At 32.8% G+C, this 25,038-nt stretch overlaps 1 protein-coding gene across 2 annotated transcripts in view; it reads right to left on the reverse strand.

Annotated features, from left to right (window-relative positions):
* Positions 1 to 340: 340 nt before the first annotated feature.
* The window catches only part of LOC145256540 (uncharacterized), a 40,582-nt gene continuing 15,884 nt past the window's right edge, over positions 341 to 25,038 (reverse strand). Inside the window, exons 4-5 of one of the 2 annotated variants that reach the window (XM_080115576.1) lie at positions 16,615 to 16,736; positions 341 to 488 (exon numbers count right to left, since the gene is read on the reverse strand). In XM_080115576.1, coding sequence (XP_079971702.1) covers positions 477 to 488; positions 16,615 to 16,736 — 134 coding nt within the window. In that variant the 3' untranslated portion in view covers positions 341 to 476. Of the gene's footprint in view, positions 489 to 11,354; positions 11,880 to 16,614; positions 16,737 to 25,038 lie in introns of those variants that run through there. The other variant, XM_080115575.1, reaches the window with a different exon arrangement.

Genomic DNA, 25,038 nt, shown 5'->3' on the forward strand with positions numbered 1-25,038 from the left:
ATAGATAAATAGATAGATAGATAGATGTAACTATATTATGTGTGAAATAATTTCCTACATAAAGGAACAAGTAATTACTGTTTTAGAAAATATATATTCTAATAGACATGATGGATACATTATGTTTTGGAAAACAATTAAAGTTGTGCGCCTATTCACAATTACAAAAATCTCTTCGATATATATATATGTTAGATACAGAACATGAATCAAAGAAACAATTCACACATAAATGTTTAACCACATGACTGTGACTGCTTCCACTCAAGGGTCAAAATCCTCGGTCATGTACACGAATGTGACCTGTAGGTAGTAGGACACGTCTTGTCTATCTTGCTACTCAGGGTCAATTCTGTAACAGCTCTCCTGATTGCTTCCGATCTGAGAAGCTACAAATTTCTTCAGATTCCAGTGTCTTTCAATCTTCATTAGATGTCGACTGTTTTCTCGTCTACTCCTTTCTTATAATTTTTATTTCAAAAATTAGTCTGTAAAAACAAAAAATGTCAATATCAATGTTTTTTTTTTCAATCATTTCTTTTCTATAGTTAACCTTTTTCTTTCCTCATGCCTTTGGCTCGTCAACGTTTATCTAGGACAGTCTCTTGTATCAGTCTCTATAAAAGAAATTATAAAAAATCAAAGTTAATTTTTAATTGTTCCCTCAGTTTAGCTCCAAGATATTTGTACTTGAGGCGTCTCCTTTACTTTGTTTGCATTAAAAACTGCATCCTCGCCATCGGTGCTGGTAACCCTGAAACGTTCCTTACTCTCAATCATCATCCCTCCCTTCCTGACACACCATACCGCTGCCGATAATATCGCACTTAGAAGCATTGTCATGCATATCCATTTCCCCACAATTATCAAATTATGGAAGCTGCATTTTTAGTGTACACTAATTATTAATATCCTAAACAAGTTAGTTACAAGTTCTTTTAACAATATTTTGATAAATTCATCTCAACAGTCAGTTACAGAAAATGTAATTTTTCCCTTGAATTGACTGGTAGCGACTTGGTAACAGTTGAGTCTTGGTAATTTCAAAACTCAAAACCTCAACCGGACTGACTTAAAAAAGCTAACTATAACTTGCGCACCGATATTCATAGTAAAAGTGTGATGTTGGCCAAAAGGGCTGTGGGTTTCTCATTCTGCTAATCATCTTGCTCTACTGGACCTTTTCTGATAGTTGGCCAGCACAACCTTGCATAGCAATTTGGGATTTTCTCCAAGAATTGCGTAATTTATATTTTCTGCACACGACTTCAGGGGTTAATACTTTGACCCTTTAGGCCATATTCTTAGAAGAAAACAAAACATGCCTTGTTTTGCCTTTGCACTTTATTGCGTCATCATTACATGTTAACTCTTTTTCGTATTTAAAATCTCTCAGGTCATCCGCTGTTCTCCAGAACAGCTTATATAAGAAAAGCGTCAATTCGGTGTCTATTTAACCCTTTAATGACACATTTCCTGTCCCCTGAAGATTTGGGCCGGATTCTCCCCCTTAGCTATTTCACTAATTTGTTAAATCACAGCAGTAACAGGTTTTACAAACATATCAGCGTAAATCTTAAACTCCAACCGCACTGCTGTATCAGATTTGTTTTCCTAAACTTGGAGTATATCTTATGTTTTTGTGTATAAATGCATAAACAAGATACACCAATGTCGCCCTTGTTTCCTGTTCTTACAAGTAATAATGTTGTGTTCGTTACAGTTCAAAGTTTTGCCAGGTCGTCGAAAAGGAACAAATAATAATACATTTTTACTACCGTTATGTACTTGACCCGACACCACTAAAGGCTCAATCACCCACTTTTATTCGAATGTGTTTCTTCCCCGAGTACGTGGTGTCCTTTTTCTATTTTCATTTCACATCAATTGGAGCACACTTTTAATATGGATGTGCGCTTTTTTTTGCTACAGCCGGTGCTAATCTGTTGGTAAGCCATGCGTTCATATTCACTATGTTACAAATGGATAATATATATCTTGGGAATTATTCACAAATCGTGGCAATTGGACTGACGTATAAAAACACTTTTCAATTGTTGTGTTCCATTTCTATTATATAAATTTTCTTTGTGCAAATTGCCAATTTTTTCCGAACTCTTACAGAACCACAAAATTTACGCAAGTTATGTAGATAAATTATGTTTATATGAACAGTTTATTAATGTATACAACATAGACAAGTCATAAAACAAGGAAAAGAAGGTATAAAACTCTGTGTAGACTCATCCATACACAATTAAGTACAGCCAAGCACTACGCAGACTAATTCCTCAGCTCAACAGATAAAAAATGTCTATCAGACTGTTTTTTAGAAAACTATAAATACGAATTATAATGTTCCTTCTTAAAATAAATACACCGCGAGTCCTTTCTTTTAACATCGGTCTTTAACATTGTTCAGTGTTATAATCCTCACTTGAAACCGATTATTTAAACATTTCTTTGATATTTAAATTGAACTAAAAATAAAAACGCCATTTACCGAGAAGAATGGGACAAGTATGGATTACTTCCACCGCTCGATAAAGGACCAGGACGACTACGTCTACGATATGTGCGATACAAAGATTTTAACATGTGGTGTGCCGAGTCAGAAAGAAAAAGGCACAGAAAGAAATAGGGATAAGGCGGTAAAAATAGTGATACATACATATTGCTTTACTTATAAAATAGCATTACATTGTATGCGATCGACTTATCCCAATATTGACTTTCCGTGGCAAACCAGCAATTAAACTTCGCTTTTTTACATTAAAATGAAGCCAACCAAAGGTCAGATATTTTCATTTGAGGTTTTCTTTAAAATCTTGCACTTGTGCCCAAATTTATAAAGGTTGAACTCAATTTACAAGAGATCACATTTTATCTGTTTTATGTGTGAAACTTGTAACGACAGTTGCTATGGGTGATTTTATGATAACATGTTATTCGCCCCTCATGCATTTAATATTGAGCTATGTATGTCTTAGAAAAATACGATAGAAATAAAACATAAAATATAAAAACGTATATCAATGAAGTAAATGCAATTAAACTTCGCTTTTTACATTACATATATGAAGCCAACCGAAGTTTTCTTTAAACCCGTGCACTTGTGCCCAAATTTACAAAGGTGGAAATCAATTTACAAGAGAGCAAATCTTATCTGTGTTGATATGTGAGAAATGTCAGTTGCTATGGGTGATTTTATGATAACATGTTATTCGCCCCTCATGCATTTAATATTGAGCTATGTATGTCTTAGAAAAATACGATAGAAATAAAACATAAAATATAAAAACGTATATCAATGAAGTAAATGCAATTAAACTTCGCTTTTTACATTACATATATGAAGCCAACCGAAGTTTTCTTTAAACCCGTGCACTTGTGCCCAAATTTACAAAGGTGGAAATCAATTTACAAGAGAGCAAATCTTATCTGTGTTGATATGTGAGAAATGTCAGTTGCTATGGGTGATTTTATGATAACATGTTATTCGCCCCTCATGCATTTAATATTGAGCTATGAATGTCTTAGAAAAATACAATAGAAATAAAACATAAAATATAAAAACGTATATCAATGAAGTAAATGCAATTAAACTTCGCTTTTTACATTACATATATGAAGCCAACCGAAGTTTTCTTTAAACCCGTGCACTTGTGCCCAAATTTACAAAGGTGGAAATCAATTTACAAGAGAGCAAATCTTATCTGTGTTTATATGTGAGAAATGTCAATTGCTATGGGTGATTTTATGATTATATGTTACTCGCACATGACCACAAATTCTTAGAACTGTTTCGCACCTCATACATTTAATATATTTATCGCTAGTATTGAGCTTTGTATGCCTTAGAAAGAACACGATAGAAATAAAACATAAAACATTAAAACTTATATCAATGAAGTAAATGCGCTGCAATTCATCTCAGAATTTACACACATATGTGAAAAATCTGAACGAGTAGTATGTGTAATGCGTTAAATGCACGATTTCTGAGAATAACTATGTAAAACCTTTATCTTACCTATTATTATTAAACTTTTCACAAAACGCTTTGTATTTTACACTTTCCTCATAACGACATATCTGTAAAGAAAATATTTTAAAATTCGAAACTAGAAGTTGTTTATAGCCTTGCGAAACTTTTTAATCGTTGGATAAAAGTTAAATTGTTTAAAAGCTTCGTCAGATCAGCATTTAAAAATAGTGGACATATCTCACATCTACGGACATCTCAGTACAAGCTGAACAATCTTATTTGCGTCCTTAATAAGTTGGATATTTATTCCTGATAAATTACGAAGTTGTAAGCAACCTAAGCTATTTATTAAATGACAACCGTTATGGATCTTACCGAAAATAATCGAATTATTCCTCTCTTATAAAATTAGTGTTTGATTGTCAAAAGCAAGTTGTATCAACGTTGGCGTTCACAATGATCTATTTTGAACTCAACGTTTTCGGGAATTTCATCAATTAGTAATATACGTACGGATCACGCAACTATATATCTCATGACTTCTAATTAATTTTCCGACGTTAATGAACATAACTTTTACTTTGACAGCATTATTTGCAAGTATGTTTCTGTGAATAAATATTTATACACTAGTCCTGTTTATTTCTTAAAACCTGCTATTTATGTAAAATTAATTAAATCGACGTATCTAAAACATATTGACGGCTCCACTCTATATTTCTATGCAGTGTTGACTCATAAAATCCTACAAAAACATCCTCTATATTTAGCCGTATATTATTTTTTAAAAAATTGCTGTATCGTTTTGGTACTGTTAAAAAGTTATATATCCCCATATATAATATGTGTATTGCAGAAATTCCCCTCTCGACTAAATACCGTATTTTTGCAACACACAAATTCAATACATCTACCCTGATAGCCACTATCTAATATACCTTATGAATACCATTTCTGCAACTCTCTTCTGATAATAAAATGCTACAATACACCCGCTGAGTAACTCTATCACAATCGCCCCGTCTACAGATTAAGACGTTCCTATTTTTCTGTCTGAATATTAGTGCTGCCACTGCTACCAGTAAAGACCGGGTCAAATTCTCCTACAATATTGTGCTTGCAACGCTATTAACTGTTTTACATAAAAGTAACCACTTATGAAGATCCCGGGGCACTCGAGGGTAATGAGTGTACATAATGGGATAATATCGTTAGTATTGAAAATTTGGAAATTAGATTACTTAAGGGGACCGTTCAAATAGAATTTGTTTACGTTGGACTTGAAGAGGACGAAATTGTAGTCAGCTGAAAAGCATGAAAAAAGAAGAGAGTTCAACATTCGTGCTATTCTAAGAATAAAGCTTTGCTCATGCAGTTAACGTTTACGTTTTGCCACGGACAAAGAGTGGGGGACATTATCGATAGTGATTTCAGCTGTACGAGTGTTTTTCGTGAAAGTTTGGCGAGAGGACCATAGATCTTAGATAAGACAAACACTGTCCATGAAAATAATGATAAAGCAGGGACAGGCTCGCAATGTCTCTTCTGTGGGAAAGATGGAAAGAGGTTGTAAAGAAACAAAAAGGACATCTCTCACTAGATTACAAAAACCATTATGCCTGTCATAAGAAAGGTTATTTTCGCTGAGGTAGTTGACTTCTCTATCTAACTAAATTTCCGGTTACTTACTCATGACTCATGACCCACAGGAGACTTAAAATATCCCAGCACAATTTGAAGTAGGATTTTAATCAAGGTGTGACGGTAACTGAAACAAAAGGGGTTTATAATATACTTTGAAGACCAACGTTTGTTGCGACTAAAAGTTCTTGAATAGAAAGTTCGCAAAAGGGTCAGAAAGTTTGTTTCAATGTTTCATTGGTAATGTGTGTATTTGCGTTCTGTATAGCTACATTGTCACTGAGGATATAGCAGCAGTTTTTTAAAAGATCATTGGAGTACTCCAGTTAATGTTTTTGAAATTAGAAGTCGAGGCACTTCGCAGTTTCATTGCTTCTGTACGTTTAATTACTTTGAATTAAAAATTATTTTTATTTTTATTTTACTTTATGGAGTTTATTTTATTTTATTGAGTTTACACCCGGCTGTGAAAACTCTTACTTGCTTTCTGAAATAAAGAGAATAGCGTATGCGAACGAAACCGAGAAAGAAAAAAGAGTTGCTATTTAAGCTAGTTGTTTTTTTTTTATTTTGATCATTCGTTCAAATCGCATTTCGATGTAAAAACCTGACGCCCCACTGCTATTTTAGAGCCACTCCCATTATTATTATTATCAGAAGAAGGAAATAAACAGAAAAGAAAAGGGACATAATAAACCGGGCGAACAAAAAAAGAAAACACTTAGCTAAGTGTTCGTCTCATTAATTTTTAATCACTTAAGCTTTTGTTCATTGCTATTCATAAAGGTTTCTTAAATGCAAGGATTCCATCAATCCACTTGGAATCTAAACGTATCCTTCATTTATTTAGATCCAAATGTCACGTAGAATCTGTAGATATGGAAAATCTACTTACATTTAATTCCTCTAAATATTATACTCACAACTGAACATTTTTATCTCCTTTTCTTAAGTAAGTCAGGTACAATTTTAAGAAAGCGCGTATTCTTTTCATTGAACTTACTCTTACCATAGTAATTCAGGTGACGTAAAAAAGTGGAAACAGGAAAAACTGTTCACTGTTTCCTTTTAACAGAAAACCTTATTATTCGTAATAATCATTATGTAATCTACTAAAAGATGGTATTTGTTAAAAATTTTGGCGATTCCTGTTGCTTGCTACATCCAACATGCATTGTCTACTCTCAAGTAACAATAATAATGAGATAAATAATTAGTATTATACTAAATGTAAGTTCAATTGATAGATTTAGGGGAAAGTATGGCGATAGGTTCCCATCTCACTCATTGAAATAAAGAAAGAAGTCGATTAGTAATTTTTACGGTGTTTTCCACAAGTCATTCCCGAGTCGCAATTTACTTATACCATCACCAGATGACTTTCGGAAGACCCCCGTCGTTTTTATTTTATATTGCAAGTTTTTTAAAACGTCATTAGCTAAAGTCCAGAATATTATCATGCTTTTCTTTTAACGGTTAATTAAAAAAAATATTTGGAACGCTGATGTTTTTAAAACTTAAACTTTTTTCAACGGTTTGCATTCTGGAGACGGATCACTTTTTTTCGAGATAAGTGATTTCTATATTAATCTTTTTTATCTTTTGATCCAATTATTAATTAACTACATTTTATTTCAGTATTTAATTTATATATTCTGATTGTTTTATTTAATGCTAGTGTTTTCTCATCTATAAATGTTGTTTATTACATGTACCAAGCTCATTGCAAAAATAGATAAGGAAATTGTATTCATTTTTAGTTCATGAGAGGGGAATCAATCACCAAACTTTCCCTTAATCACGCCAGTTGGACTTTTATTAAGTTAATTTACATGGTATTTGTCTACGCCTTTTGCACATATTCAACACTACGCGACTATTTCAAAAATCTATTAAACAATAACACCGGCATTTTTTTGCAAAAGAAGGAGTAGATAGAAAATATATTTAAAATTGGAAAATGCTTTTATTTTAAGGAAAATTGCAAGCGAATCACAAACCGCATATTGAAAAAACATTCCAATAATAAATTTTATACATTTAAAACACAATAAAATAAAAATATAACTGAAAAACTGAAATAAGTATAATTAATGTTAATATTTGCATAGAATAGATATGACAAATCCACAGAAACTCTTCTGAAAACTTCACTCTTCATGCATAATTATTAATGATCGTATGAGCTTTAATACAACTCTGCATTCAACAACATAAATAACAAACGTCCTAAAGTGTCATCGTTTGGCAGTTGGACTAGTGTGTTGTTTTAAAAGATACTAGGTGCAGGGGGTGCAGAAATTAGAATTGTCAGATGTATGTATGTTATATTTAAAATCAACAGGCCAAATAAAATTGGCCGCAAAAACTATCATACATTAATTAAAACAGTCAATTAAAAATATGAATTAAAACTAAACTAAATACCATTAATATTAAGATTTAAAAATAAAAATAAAAATCGCAAATTATTTGCATCTCCTAAAAAGAAAAGAAAATGAATGCATGACTATGATTCATACACCAAAATATTGAAATATAATAAACACATATATTAGATTTCATCAATATACAATAATAAGGTACAAAATATGAGATGTAATTTTCAAATCAAGGAATCAACTGAAATCTAACTGCACAGGCGACTATCCTCATGAGAATATGATTATAAAATTCTTCAGCTGCAATGTAGATACAAGAATTTTAAGGAGACTCAATTACAAATGTGGAGAGCTGCGTTAGCGAACATACATTTTTATTTTCATGTACGCTTGACGCTTCAACAAACAGTACCAACTTTTTGTCGATAGTGGTGAAACGGCACATGTGATTACAAACGATTCTGATTTTATCCATTTTAAATCAGATCTTAACCTTCAGAGTCGCTTCGTAGAGCTGGTCGATGGCAGTCGTGTAACCGATATCCTTCTAAGCGAAACAATTTTAAGTTTAGCTATTTTGAGTTCCAAACGATTTGTTAGTCGTTAAATATATAAAGTAAACTCGTGTTTGTTAAAACCTTACTTAATTTTTAGTAAAGAGAATAGCGTATTCGAACGAAACGGAGAAAGAAAAAGAGGTGCTATTGAAGCCAGTTTGGGCTTCGTTCAAATCGAGCATCAATATACCGGGAGAGAAATGAACAAGAAAGAAAAGGGGCAGAATAAACCAACCGAACAAAAAAAAGAAAAGGGTACCTTATTCTAATTTTTATTCTCAACCCATATTACTTTGCTTATCAACATCAATAAGTAACTATTTTCCTTTGTATTTTAATATTTTCCAGATGCATCTGCGTTTTAAAATATGCTAGGTTTATTTATGGTGTCTTGTATGAAAGAAAAGCCCACCCAATATGTTTGCTGATGGGGAGATTTTATTTCAAAAAACTATGTTAAACTTATTGTCCATGACTTAATATCTATCGCAATAAAAACATCGTTTCCTTAACAATCGTACAATGTATTGGATTTATTAGACTACTGTTCTAACCCCCTTTAAATTTATATATATATATATATATATATATATATATATATATATATATATATATGTATATATATATATATATATATATATATATATATATATATATATATATATATATATATATATATATATATATATATAAAAGCTGAATGTGTGTGTGTCTGATCACGACTAGGCTCCTATATGGTTGGGTACTTTTAAAAATATTATTACATATAATGATAGAAAATGTATCAAGACACAGGAATGGGTATGTTTCATCTGACAGAACGGTGGTTCATTAAAACTGTGTGGTCTGCGTTTGCGCCTGGTCCACAAAGTATGAAAATAAAAAATTTAAAAATTAAAAAACAAACGTATATAAGTGTTTTTGATATAGATGTACATAATAATACTTTGATAAGTATGTTTTAACTTAAATAGGGATGGTATAATAAAATTGTGGCGTCTGCGTTCGCGCCTGTCCTCCATAGAATGGAAATAGTCACAAACTTTAATAAAGACTTTTCATATCTATCTGCGTAAGTGTACTTTGACAATTATGTTTCAGTTTTAAGAAATATGGTATAATAATATTATGGGGTGTTCGTTCGCGTCTGACCTCAATAGAATGGAAATATGTCACGAAGTTTAACAAGGTTTTTTTAATATAGATCCACAGAATATTGTGATATGTGTTTCAGTGTGAACAGGTATGGTATAATAAATTATAGGGTTTATCTATTTTATTTTTATTTTCATCATATTTTGCTTTGGTATCATTCATGATAGGTTATGAAAAGGAAGGGTTGTAAAGAGATGGCTTAGAATTTGGGGGTATCAAAACCAAAACAAAATCTGATAAAAATAAAAATAAAAATCATAAATCAGAATCTATTTTCTGTAGGCTGTTTTTAACCCAGTCAACGACGACTACTTTTGCTAGTATATATATATATATATATATATATATATATATATATATATATATATATATATATATATATATATAGAGAGAGAGAGAGAGAGAGAGAGAGAGAGATTGGTTATTGTATATACATATAGCCCTTGGTATACATATATATATCTTTATTTACGCACACCTAATATTTTTGCGAGAGATCAAGCAGTCGGTCACATCTTCAATGATATCTACATATCATTCTAGATGGCCAATTCATACGCAATTAGCCAGTGTTTTCGGAGTCATTTTATATTCAATGTTGTTTCGACTAATTTTTTTTTTACGAATGTGCTTAATTAAAAAGAATTTTACATGGTAAATTGAATCGTTAGGGTATTGTGTGGTTATTAAATTATTAAGTCAAGATGCTCAAACCATACGAAAATTTCTCGGCTTAGCTTTGAAAGTCATGAAGACACAAGGTTAACATTTAATACGCTCAGCATATTTATCTCATTGACAACGTGTTAAAAATACTGGTTTTTTATACATTAGATGCAATTATTATAATATTATTTATATTTATTTTTGTTTTAATCGAATGTTGCTTATTTTGATGAGACACCAGTTAAAATCTTGTTATTAGTTCATCTGACGCGAAAATCATGAGACTCTTTTTTCTTTCGAAAGATAGAAGTTTAACAAAATGTGAAGTCGCTATTTTATCGGAGACATATAGTCAACAAACCTGCCATGGTCTTAAATTACCGGAGTAGTGGGCTAACATTTTTAGAATGTGCCAATTTTCATATCCTATTTTATATCGATATAAGAAAGAAAGCCTAATGCGTGTCGGGTTAATTAGTAAAAGTGTACTCTAAATGCCATTTAAGTAAAAGCAATTTCATTTTCAGTTCAGTTTGCGAGAAAAACACTTCTAAAACTTGCTGTCTTTCCTTGATCCCTTATTGTAGATATGTAGTTTAAGTAGATGTTTTTAATGGTTTGGAAAGAAAAATATGTATTTCATTTCTTGTTACAAGTTAACATCTTTTCATGTTAAAACACTTCATTCTGTTTGGCTAAAGAAAGAATATATTATACATCGATAAAAGTTGTTTTAGCACTTGAGGTGGTTTGAAAAAAATCGCTGTTGTTTCTCCATTTTATTCTTTTTAAGATAGCACTCCAAATTACTTAATCGTCGTCGCCAGTATTGTGGCGTCCTTTATAATGTTATCGAAAATAAATTCCGTAATAAGTCTTCGTTGGCAGTGTTGTACGTGACATATGTTTCGAGTTCCTTAATATTTTTCGCCATGATGCCATCCGGAAGAAAACACAACAAGGCAATTAGTGGAAACAAACTATATTGAACAGAAAATGAATACACATAAGTGAAAGAGTACAAATTACAAATGTACTTATATCTAGCGAAATTCGATTTATATATCCCTCCCACCGGAAAATGCCGGTATACTGTCCTGCTAGTATGTAAATATAGTGTATACATACATACATACACACACACACACACACATATATATATATATATATATATATATATATATATATATATACGTAGAGAGAGAGATTGAAAAAGGCATGTTTTATGCGAGATTATAAATCTATGAAACGCTTTGCGTTACAAATAAGAATTATTTATCAATTAGTTTACACCAACCAAGGCGTGTGTAATTCAGGTAGATCTGGATATTCAAAATGCATTCCATCTGGAGAATATACACATTTGGTTAAATTTTTTCCTCCGACCCAAACGCACTTGTTTTTATCTGTTGTTATTTGTTTGTCGCGCATCATCACACCTTTTTCCCATTTGCAGTCACTCGCCTGATCCTTATAGTCGCCGATTTTCTTCTGCCAGAGAAAAAAGATAATATTTATAAAATTAGTTTAATTATTTTGTTTTTCTACTGAATTCAGTATATTTTAATGTATTTTCTTTAGTTTGAAACAAAATACACGCATTGCATTTTTAGTGTATGGGGTTACTGATATATGCGAAAAGATTTTAAGTGTAACAGAGCTGCTGATGCAGTTTACACCAGTAGCGATATGCAAATGACCAAGCCGGTTGTGCGATTTGACAGCATAGATAAAAAAGAGACACTTGTTCGATATGATGATGATTCCAGAGGGGTTCGAGCCGTACAGTATCGAGATGAATAGGATACACGATAAATAGACATATTACTCACGTAGAAAGGAAGTGTAGCACGTGTACGACAAAAGTAAAAGAAGGGGTTTAAACCGAACACAAGGCGTTATTCTGGAAGCACCTGTAAATAAATATATGTTCTTTCAACTAAGAAACTATTCGAATTCTTTCCTTGTCTTTGTTTTCTTGCGACTGTCTACAGACAACGCGTGGGTCCCAAGTTTTGACATGTAACAATAACATAAGTAAAAGGAGAACAAATGGGGTAGAAAGTTTGCAGCAAGTTGCTTGTTTACAGTACATTTACATTTCAGAATAATGTTAATTTTAAACATTATTGGAGAGTCACAAGTTTCTCGACTCGAATTCACGAATAATCTAGATTCTTACTTCTTGCAGACGTCTTAGAATTAAGTAAAACAAACTTCTAACTACCTTTACATGGCAGGATACTTCCATCACTGTCATAATAACTCAGATAGATATATGCATAGGCTGGGAGTTTATATTCTCGAGAGCAGCCTTTCATCTCTGCATTAGTTACTGATATTTTCTCTACCTCAAGTCAGGACTGAACCCTTATCCGATAGTATAGATGCAGCTCTCTCCTTTAAGAATAACGTCCAATTACATGTGCTTTTTACTTTAATGCCCGCCATAAAAATTGGCTCGATTTCCCAGGTTGCACAGCTGCAACTTGACACTTAAGATTTTTTATAGCTCATTCCCTAACGCAGAGTCATATTCCTTACCAGGCCTCTATGCCTTCCAACAGTACCCGTGGATTGTGTGACCAATGCCCACAGTCTACTTGGAAATGCAAACTACCTAGAGATCACATTTAAATCCAAGTGCCAAGGTAAAGAGACATTGATCAAAACGACAAAGTACTTCAAAAGGGCTGACTGGGAAACTATCACAGGCCACATCAGAGATTCACCATGGACAAATATATTCTCACTTACTGCTGGACAATGTGAGAATGAGAGAATAGAATGGTGCAAAGCGGAAAATGAAGCATATGTTCCTACATGAAAGTCTTATAGCAAGCTCCACTTACCCCCATTATTCACCACATATTGTGTAGCTGCCATTGCTGAAAGACAACATGCATTCCGCCGATTTGTACGTCATAAGTCGAATACAAATAGGAAAACATTTATAGATGCTAGAAATCATTGTAAGAGATAAAAAGCCACAAGCAAAAGAAGGCATGCTGAAATAACTAAGGAAATCGCAGAAAGTAGAGACTTTATGCTAATTCTTATCCGAAGGCAAATATCATATTCCAATGAGGCTGTCCAAACCAGGAACTTCAAACAATTAAAATACATCTCAAAGAAAAACAACTGAAACTCAGTTCCAAACCATCCTTAACACAATCTCCGAATGCTCCCACTATGACCAAATCCAACACAAAATAAAATTACAATAAAAACCGAAAAAGTACTTAAACCTACCAATCCCCAACCTTAGCAGACAACAAAATCAATTCCTTGACCTTGGCCCTAACTGGTATCTCTCTAAGAATTACGACCAAAACGTAAAACTATGCGAAATCCAGATTCTTTACCAACAAGTCCAAGACAAAAAAAAATAAATAAATAAAATAAAACCCAACCTCAAAGATCTTTTAAAAGCCGACGGATATAAAAGTCGATACAAATGCAGAAAACTTACTCCCTTCTAACCCCAAACCTACAGGAAGCAGCCAGAAAACTCTACAACAATACGGATATCACTATACAAAATGCCGACAAATCCGATATTTACAATCTTTAATAAAACTGACTACAACAGTAAAATAAACATTATTTTCTTCAATATATCAAAATTTAAACCACTCATAAAAATCCCTCAAAATAACTAAAAAAAACAAATAACCATATTATAACAGCTAACAACGCTGAAATCGAAACAATAAAACTTAATAATATAATACGAGACTATAACCCCGGCTAAATATACGAGAAAATTAAAATTCACAAAAAAGATAAGAACCATAATCTCCAAAATCCCCACTCCAGTATATTGTATCGCCAAAACAATCAAGAACATTACAAAAAACTACCAACAATAATGAAAATTTTTTTTAAAACTGCCTTCATGAAAAAATTGATTCACCGCTCCTTGCATCAACCTTATTATGCACCCATGCCTCACAATTACAAGCCCATCTGCCCCACATCGGGTATCTTTTATCTTTCGAAACTAAACAGAAGCATGGATACGAAGACTAAACTTACTAGAAGCTATACTAATTTAAAAACTACCGGGTGTCATTTAATACCGGGACAAATATACTAATTGTATTCAATAACTAACAATAAATAAACTAAATAAATAAAATAGAAAATAGAAAAATCAGAAAAAAAATAATTCGACCCTACCCATCCTGCACCCACCTAAATAACCCGTAAAAACTAATTATAAGAAAAGAAAACTACAGCAAAAACAGTTGTTCCTGATGAAAATCGGATGTACCAAAAGTAAGCGCTTGAGAAAATACACGCGTGAGCAAAAAAATGGGCCAAACAAATGTTATATATTTTATTTTACTAAAAGCTATATTGAACAAAGAACAATTGAACAAGGAAACTTAAACGAGACTAGTTACACCGAACAAGACATTTACTTTAATAAATTCTTAGTATGGAATCGCATTCCCTTTTGATTTCTTTAAAAGAACATTGTGAAAAGGAGATGCTATTACATTCGCTTTGTACAGCTTCCCACAGGTTGCTATTGTTCTCAAAAGTTCTTCCGGCCAAGGCACGACAGATTATGGACGAAATATTCTCGATTGGGTTTAAATCGGGACTTTCACCTGGCCAAAATATCACATCAGTTGAATTATCAGGAAACCATTTTTGTGACTTTAGCAGTGTGTGCAGGGGCATTATCATGTTGGAAAATAATGTTCTGGGATATTCCCAGGTTCTGCATACTTGGTAACAGTCCTGTTTCTAATATTCGAATGAATTCCTTTGCATTGATTGAGTTGTCACATCTAATAAGTTCCCAACTCTTGCTGCAGTAAAAGTTCCTCATACAATTATCCCTCCATTACGGTGTTTAACTTTCATTTTATGCCACTTGTCGAAAATCATTCTCCAGTTCTTCAGTTGCACCGTTCGGGAGCATCGGGCGCATCACTAACAAGACAAAGTCTTCATTCATCTAACCAGAAAACATTCCTGGCCCAGTTTGTATCTTCCTAGCCATAACAAAAAAGCTCTTTCTATCATTAATGTTCTTCTTAGATAAAATGGCTTCTTTGCACAACTTTTAGAGGAAAATCCCATTTCTTTCATCCGTCAAGATATTGTATAGTAGAAAGAGAATTACCAGCCCCTGTTTTGAATTCTTTGCTATGGTCAACATAAGTTTTCTTTCGATCCTTCAAAATTGTAAACTGTTTGTGTTTTCGTCTCCTAGCATGAGACCAATGAATTCGCCAATCGTTTTTATAACCACCGGCTGTGCTAAACAACCAATGAAAACGTTCCAAAGTTACTATAAAAATTGTCGAATTTTGAATTCAATAAGTTCGCTGTTAACTATATAACGGACTGCGTTTGATTCCTGGCCGCCATCTTGGTTACTGTCAATTACACTCAGGATCTTATCTGAACTGCACCGCCATCTTTCTTCAACATAATGTCTCGCACTTAACAAAAACAATTAATTTTAGCTTGTGGTCGTCCTTCAAAGTGGATGCTCTAGGGCGACTAAATCAAGATTTCCTTTTTACTGAGCGAAAGACGTTTTCATATTTTCTTTTTTTAAAATATCTAAAATCTGCTTGTAAATCATTTTGGACTGCTTTAATCCTGCAATTCGTTTTTTTTATCCTTGTCAAGATGCGATCTTACCAGTTTTAGGATTAATTTTTCCACGTATTGTTATATGCTATAATAATAATGATCTACAAAATCGAAATTTTCAATAAAAATTAACAAAAATGCATGGAAAAATATTAAAAATCGATTTCTTCCTTCTTTCACTCTTGAGCATTTTTTTTTTTTTTTTGCTCATGAGAGTGTGTCCGAACAACAACTTTTGCGCAGAATAATATAGAACATGCCAGCCGAAATAAAAAAAAAGACCGCTCGGCGAATTGAAAAATATCCAACAAAATCGGAAAAGTTTTCTTTTTATATTATTGTTTATATTACTTGCTTAGACAATTTTTAACGAAGTTGTATTTTTTCATACTGATTCTTTTATGCTCAATCTTAATTTAATATAAAATGTTTATATTATTCAATTAAATCTATCACATATATACGTTACATTGTAAATAATATAAACGTATGTATGTATATGTGTATGTATATATCCATGTGTATGTTTCTGTTTATAACCTGCAATAAATCTGTTTTTCACGTTTTTACTTGTTTGTTGTCCATTTGTCTAGAAAAAAATACTTACAACGCAATCGCAGCCCAGTTTGTAATAATGACGCAGAGCATTTATCTGAAATGCCGAGATATATCGCTTTGGTATAAATCCTTTGCACCATTTAGACTTGATAGATCCATTTACATTTATACCTGTAAAACATACAATATTAGAAATCATTTAAAGACGCGCGCTTCCAAATAAATGTGAAATTTTTATTTATTTTTAACAAATCACAGCATGTTTTATTTCACTCACTCATTTTCTCAGAAGGTTAGAATATATAAATACCTGAAAATAAAATTATCTCAAATATTGGAGCTTTAATGTGAATCCTGTTTACTAAACTTTACTTTGCTCCTTGTGAGAAATATGGCAGTTACATCCAGTAGGTTATACACTGGCCAATCAAATATATATATATATATATATATATATATATATATATATATATATATATATATATATATATATATATATAAATGTAAAGTTGGTTCGTTCTAAACAAATAAAACCATGTTTATACGTTACCAATTTATTTGAAATTTTCAGACAACCCATTTTTAGAGTCGAGGTATGTTTTTATGTTATTAAAATAAATTTACCTAATTAAAATTAAAATATTAAATAAAATAAATATATTTATTTAATCGTTTCTGCGAATCTGTTCTGTTGATAAAACTGAACTTCCGGTTCGATTCATTTCACAGCCACGAATTGACGAAAGGTTTAATTTTCTGTTAACTCGATAAGTAAAAAAAAAACAAAAAAAACATATTTCATTTGTTTATCTTCCAAATTTTTTAATTTACACATCTTTTCTTTATTATATAAGGCCAAAAAAAAAGTTTGTTGATTGCTTTTGAGTTTTTTTATTTTTTGTATATAAGATTACTCATGTAGAGAGTGATCCGTGCTGAAATAATGTTATTATTTAAAAAGTCATTCTTAACATGGGGAGGTAAGGATGTTTTGTACCTATTCTGTACTTTAACCTTACAATTGAATAAATAAAAAAAAACATATCCTGAAACGTTATTTAAACGTGGAAATATGATTTAAAAAATAGCGCGGCTCTCTGCATTAGCACCATTTTTATTTATTGTTGTTGTTTCACGAATTTTCGGCCAACTATTCCTCTGGCCTTCATGAAAAGAAGTCCTTTTATAAATGTTCAGTAACTTTTTCCTTTTATTATTCTTAAAGAGTAAAACTTTTCTTATTCATGAAAGGAGTTAAGCCTACGTAAATAAATAAATGTTTGTACACGTGACAAATTATCAATAAATGGTTTAGTTACTTTTTTTAAAAAAATGTTTGTAAAAGTGCGAAAGGCGACGTTGTTGTATACTCCCATGCTTAATTTCTATACTTATAGGTTTTTGGAATTTTTTTCACTGGATTATTATTGATTGGACACTAATTAAACAGATTATTAAAAAAAAATGTAAAAAAGAAATCATTATTTCGACATTTGAAAGTGGTGCTCACTTTTTAGTTACAACGTTCTGATAAATCAGTCACCCATTTTGTAAGCAATAAAAATGCGGTATATCAAAACCATAGAAAGTAAAAATAATGAGTCTCTACCGCATTTGTAAGTCAGAAATATATTTGTTTCTCAAAGAAAAAAAAATAGAGAGAACAGGACTTTTTTTTATTGTTTTCATGAAAATAAAGTTTCGAGATTTTTAATTATTTTTTTTTTTTACTTGTTTAGTCAGTTTGTGGTTTTTTTTTAAATTGTTTTTGTGAAAGGTGAGTTTTTTTTCCAAACTTTTTTTTGTTTCTTTTTAATTTTTTTAAAGTATTATAAATTTCACTAACATGTTGGAGAAATGTTTAATAATTTGGTATTTTTTTAGATTAGGTCCACCTCCACAATTTTCCTTTCAATGACGACATTTATAGGTTTCCGAGTATGCTGAACATGCAAATTGCATTGAAATTTTGCGGAAATAAATAGTTGTATTATGCATTGTATTCTTCGGCGGCCATCTTTTTACGTGCACACGCGCCATAAACAAATACACACACGTAAAAAAGATGGCCGCCAAAGATTACAATGCATAATACAACTTTTTATATCTTGATAACTACTTATTTCTGCAAAATTTCGATGCGATTTTCGTATTCAGCATAGTCGAAAACCATTTCAAGTCGTCATTTAAAAGAAAATTGAGGAGGTGGACCTAATCTAAAAATTTACCAATAATTTTTAATCCCGTACGCCTCCCGATACATTGCTTCGTCAACATGCGACCATTTTATATCTCCCGAAGACACTTCCGTATTTAGAAAAAAATAAATAAATAAATAAATAAAAAGTGACCGATTTACCAGAACGTGGTAACTAAAAAGTGAGTATCCCTTTCAAATGTTGAAATGATTTTTTTTTTCAATTTTTTTTCATAATCTGGTTAGTGTTCAATCAATAATAATCCAGTGAAAAAATTTCAAAAAACCTATCAGTATAGAAACTCTACCACGTAAGTAAATAAATAAAAAATGTTACGTGCGCATGCGTTAGCCTTGACTAGGGGGGTACTAAGGGAACGACCATTAAATAATTCTGCGGGTCGCCATGGAACTCAACGCCCAAGGAGTATCAAAATAGTTTTCATGATCTGAAGAAATTTTTTTTTCCGAAAAGTGGGTGATCACTTTTCCATCTACATTTAACTTAAAATGAGCACCCACTTTCTGGCCACCTGAAGAAGGGGCATTTATTTTCGTGTTTATTGGCTTAAAGGTTTTTTTGACAAGGCAGTTTGGTACGCGAATGCATATTTAACAGTTTTCGTTTATGCTCACGCATAGCATAAACAAAGGCTACGTCTGTGAAATGGAAAATAGTCCCAGAGTTCAGGGGTTAATACCATGCAAAAGAAATCAAACAAAAAGACTTTTTAGCCAAGAAACACACAGAAAGAAAAAAAAAATAGCATCCATTTTTTTCTATCGAATTCATTTGCTGTTTTTATTGAAAACTATTTTCCCCCAGATTTTTTATATAATTTTCCATTAAGGGCTGTGCGTCTTACGTTCGTAAATAACAAAAAAATTTTTGTAGATTTTGGTGTGCTAAAAACGAATCTGCAAACCGTTTCCGTCACAAAAAAAAAATAGTTTTTATGATATGAAGAAATTACTTTTTCGAAAAAGTGGCGATCACTTTTCCATGTAAATTTAACTTAAAATGAGCACCCACTTTCTAGCCACCTGAGAGAGGGGGGATTTTTTCCCATGTTTATTGGCTAAACAGCTTTCGTTTATGCTTACGCATAGCGTAAACGAAGGCTACGGCTGTTAAATGGAAAATAGTCCCAGAGTTCAGGGGTTATTACCATGCAAAAGAAATTAAACAAAAAACTTTTTAGCCAAGAAACAGAAAAATGCTCCTCTCTCAGGTGGCCAGAAAGTGGGTGCTCATTCTAAGTTAAATTTACATTGAAAAGTGATCACCCACTTTTCGAAAAAGTAATTTCATGAATGTCATGAAAACTTTTTTTTTGCTAGGTAAACGGTTTGCAGATTCGTATTTAGCACACCGAAATCTACAATAAAATATTTCGTTATATATGAACGTGAAACGGGCCTTAAAGTAAAATAATACCGGATTTTTTGGAGCAGATTTGCCGTTTAGTTGTACAAATATCCTCAAACCAGGTAATCACTAAAAGGGATTTTTAAAAGTCGGCACCTGTATCGAGCAAAAGTTTAAAACCACCGATTATATGCCAGCCTACATCATGGTAACATATATTGAGTGAGTTCCTAACAGTATTTTTAGTTTAAACTCATTTTCCCAAAATTTCCCCAAACTTAACGTGTTCGATACAGTCTGCCGCCATTTGTATTTTTCAGATATACCGATAAACATTGAATGTTTTTGAACCGATTATACATTACATAAAAACACTAAAATCTTATCCAGTTAGGTAGAACACTTACTTTTCTTGCCTTTGATAACATTTATTTGTTATATATTTATTTTTTGACAACTTCTTTGTATCTGTGTTTAGTAATATAAACCCTTTTCATTTAATGTAACGTTTAGTCGGCTCGAAAAACAGTGTTTATTGGTGTATTTGAAAGCTACAAATGGTGGTGATTACTTTAAGTTAGAGAAAGTGAGTTAAAACTAAAAAAAACTATACAAAATACTGTCAGAAACCTATCCATTATGCCAGCCTATGTCATAGTAACATATGTTCGGTGAGTTTCAGACACTGTTTTGTATAGTTTTTAGTTTTCAACTTACTTTCCCAAACTTAACGTATTCAACAGAATTCGCGACCATTTCTGTTTTTTGAGCCAATTAAACATTTTACATTACATAAAAACACTAAACAATTATCCAATTAGGTAGAAACGTAAATTACCTTACCTCTGCTTTCATTTATTTGTTTTTGGACGACTTTTTCGAATCTGTGTATAGTAACCCCCCTCCCCCCACCATCAACCAAATATTAATTACTAAATCACATTTTTTAAAACAACAAAAAAAAAAGCATTTAGCGTTTCAACATTTTTGCTACGTTCGGCTTCATCCACTGATTGTTGGTCAAGTCCAAAACATGAATGATTGACAGAAACTCTCGAGGATCCAGATCAAATTCTGCAAGAGCACCATTTTTTTCAGTTTCGCCTTCTTTTTCACTTTTTGCAGTAGATTGCTGTACTAATATAAGAAACGTGCATTTTCTCTTTTATTAAATTTTTCCATTACACCAAATTGAGCCACTGCAACGCGTGGCAGGGTACAGCTAGTATATATATATATATATATATATATATATATATATATATATATATATATATATATATATATATATATTGATTGATTGATTGATTGATTGATTGATTGATTGGCCGGTGAGAGCAAATGGAAGAAAAAAAAATGGATTTTGTTTTTATTTTCTTAATTATTTTGTGACGTAACAGATACATACAGATGTAATGAAAGTTCTATGTTGTAACCTACTGGATGTAACTGCCATATTTCTCGCAAGGAGCAAAGTAAAGTTTAGTAAATAGGATTCACATTAAAGCTCCAATATTTGAGATACATCTTATTTTCAAGTATTGATATATTCTTCTAACCTTCTGAGAAAATGAGTATTGAATGATACGTGCACGAAATATTTTTAATCATTATTAAAACAAACGCTTAGGTTGAGAAGATATCAATAGAACATTTATTCTATACCTCAGTATTTTTTAGTTTGCCAATTGAAAAGTTTACAATATATATAACATACACATTTGCATCTGAGATGATTTACGTCACATTCTTGCAAAATTGTAAAATATGCAAGCGTGAATTTCTATGAGACGGAAATATGACAGGCTGTTCTCCTTTTTCTTCTATTCTTTATTTTCTCATATTTCGACTTTCCGTTTGCCGTTCTGAGAACTGTAAATTTTAAGAAGTTTTTTTTAATGTTTGCGATTAACACAGACGTGCTCATTAAGAAGATTACTACACCTCACAACGATACCTGGCTTAGAACAATTACATTGAAAACTTCTAAATAGAAGTATTATCCGAATTCTTGTTAAAAACTGTTAGGACTCCATTCATGTATTTCCCACTAAACTATACGTTTTCTCTCTGTGGGTATTTGCATACAAAATAAAGGGTCATGAGAAAGAAGATAGACAAAATTACAAACTCAGCTATGCACTTGAACTGCATGATAATAATGCAGTGCATGAAATGAAAGGAAGTTTTTAAGTTGGACATAAAAGTGAGTGGGGAAAGGAAAGAGGCGTGCCTTCGCGTTGTGGGAGCACTTTTTACCAGCCTCTTGTTCCGTAGAGCACGAGTTGTTTCGGCACAACACTTTGAGTAACATGAACTGGAGGTTAAGTGTTCAAATGTCGAGGCTCTTTACTGGAGAATGGGACCTAGTTTAATGGCTAGAAAAGTTAAAGATAATGGCAAAGCTTCAGAGGATTGAAGATGTAGTTAACTTGCTACAACAATACTTAGAAAGCTGATGCCCTCACAATATACCAGCAATGCAGGGGGGATCAAAGAAAACCTTATCCTAGTAGAACAGTGACTGAAATTAGCATTCGCAGAGCGACATTTGGCGCATTTGGACGGCAGGGAAGTGAGATGCCGCTGGAGGACACGACAGCTGAAGTGATGGTGCAAGATGTTGCCATTGTTCTATGAGTTCTTGGATTGTAAAGAGAGCACATTTCGAGGGGAGATGATAAAAGAATCAGGAAAGCATTGGAGAGGTGGATAGAAGAGTAAATCCTGAAGCCTATTTTTTGTTCAGCCTACCAAGAAAAATGTTAATGTACTAGACTTCAATTAGCTAAACAAACACTTAGCCTGCAATACTGGAGAGGGAATCGATGTATGCTTAGCGGTCCTGATGAAATGAAGGAGGATGATGCGGGCCACTAATATCGTAGACCTTATGTTGGTCTATTTGTAGATTTACGTGGAAAGAAAGCTTTAGCAGTAACAACTGGTCAAGTACCAGAGGCAGCTGTATTGTCTGATGAGGTTCGGCTTTGGGCTAAGTTCAGCCCCGAAAATCATGACTGTGGCCATGAAAATGGTATTGAAGAAGGATTTGTAAAGTAGACGGGGCGACTAATTCATATATTGATGACATTTTTGGAAGAGGCAGAGGTAACAGAAGAGAAAGTGAGAGATCATATAGATTAATATAGATTAAGTACAGATGGAAATCAAAACCTTGTCGTCAAACAAGGAAATAAAGTTCCTGAAGTTGGGACAGAATTAAAAAAGCAAGAACTTTTCTCAGTTGCTGGTTGGCTTAGGATGGTGTGCAGTTTTATAAAAGACCAAACGGGTACTGACTGCTGGAAGGGCACTGTGACGAAGGAGGTCGTTAACATCATTAGAGAAGTCATCACCAGAGTGGGGAAGGAAGAGCAAGCAAAGCAATAAAGACGGGGTAATATGGTGGATGCAAGTAGCCTGTCATATTGGAAATAGAAGGAGTTACTGTGGAAGACGCAGCATAGCTAAGGAAGAAAAATTACTATTCCCATATGAATGTTTCTGAATATGAAAGGGATCCATCCTGCCCTAAAGTGGAGATTGAAAATAATTGAGATCAAGACTGATTCAGCAACAGTAGCATCGCGGATCAGGTCGGCAGTGACTCGTGATAAAAAAATTAAGACGAAAGGTGCTGCTAAAAAGTTGATCAAGCGAAGTCTTGGGGCGCTTGCGGATCAGATAAAGGAGTTCCAATTGAAGGTGTCTGCCATGCTGGTTCTATCAGAAAAATAAAAGCGGATATAATGACGTGAGTAAAGTAGGCATGGTTGCAGGATAAAAGACCGTGTCTTCGGTATCGTGTGCAACAGATGAGGTTACAGAATTGCACAATAGGCAGGAAAACTACACGTGGCGAAGGAATAGAAACAGTTGGCCACAAACTGTATCTATCGATGATTGACTGTGGACCAGTGAGATTTGATCCTGTTCTTCGTTCGGAAATTTTTAATGGGGTATGTGACAAATGGGGTGTTCGGCAATGTTGTACAGCAGCATATCGACCAAGTGGCAACGGAATAGTGTAAATGTATCACCGTACCATCATGGTTGCTACTACTGTGTACTACTCGCTAGGGAAGGGGAGTAGTAACGAGAACGTAGTCAAAGAATAATGTAATTGTAGATGACGTTCTTGAAATATCTTAGACTTGGGTCATGTTTCGCCGCCTGTGGACAATTATGGTTGTGAGGAGGAAAAGGTCACGATCCATTAGGAAGCGATTGGCGTGCCCCAACTCGACGGGGCTTACATTCGGATGGGTATGACTGTAACATAGCTGAGAATGTCATCTCTATAGTAGAAATCGTCCGAGATTAAGAGGATAAGGCCTGCTTGGATTCAATGCGACTGAGTGATTTTATTCATCTCGGAGATCAGGGGAATGTATATGCAAAAAGATGAAGGGCTTTCCTGTGTTGTGCATGTATAAAGTTCTTGTAGAAAAAAGACAATGACGCAACAGTGCCAGGATATGCAAGTATCGAGGTCAATGTGGTATATATTAACTTAAAAACTAATTGTTTTAATATTGTATTTGTTTGGTTGTGTTTGAGTTTACGGCATTTCAAGAGCTAATCCTCGTATTTGTATTTTTCTATGTTTTAACGAAATATAAACAAATAAGTCTTGTATTCGTTCGAACTGGTTATGTTTACGTAAGATCAACAATAAAATATTTCGTTCATTTAGCTTGGTTATGGAAACAAAATATCAACTACAAAGTGTTATCTTTCTTTGTATTGGTTATTTTAACGGAATATCTACAACAAACCTTGTATTCGTTTAGTTTATCTTATTAAAGGTATATCAACAATTAAGTCTTTTATTTGTTTGGTTTGTTTGTGTAAAATGCAAATCACATAGATATACTATATTTGGTTTGTTTAAGTAAACTGTA

The sequence above is a fragment of the Euprymna scolopes genome, chromosome 32 (assembly GCF_053919585.1).
Source record: "Euprymna scolopes isolate OS-2025 chromosome 32, ASM5391958v1, whole genome shotgun sequence".
NCBI lineage: Eukaryota > Metazoa > Mollusca > Cephalopoda > Sepiida > Sepiolidae > Euprymna > Euprymna scolopes.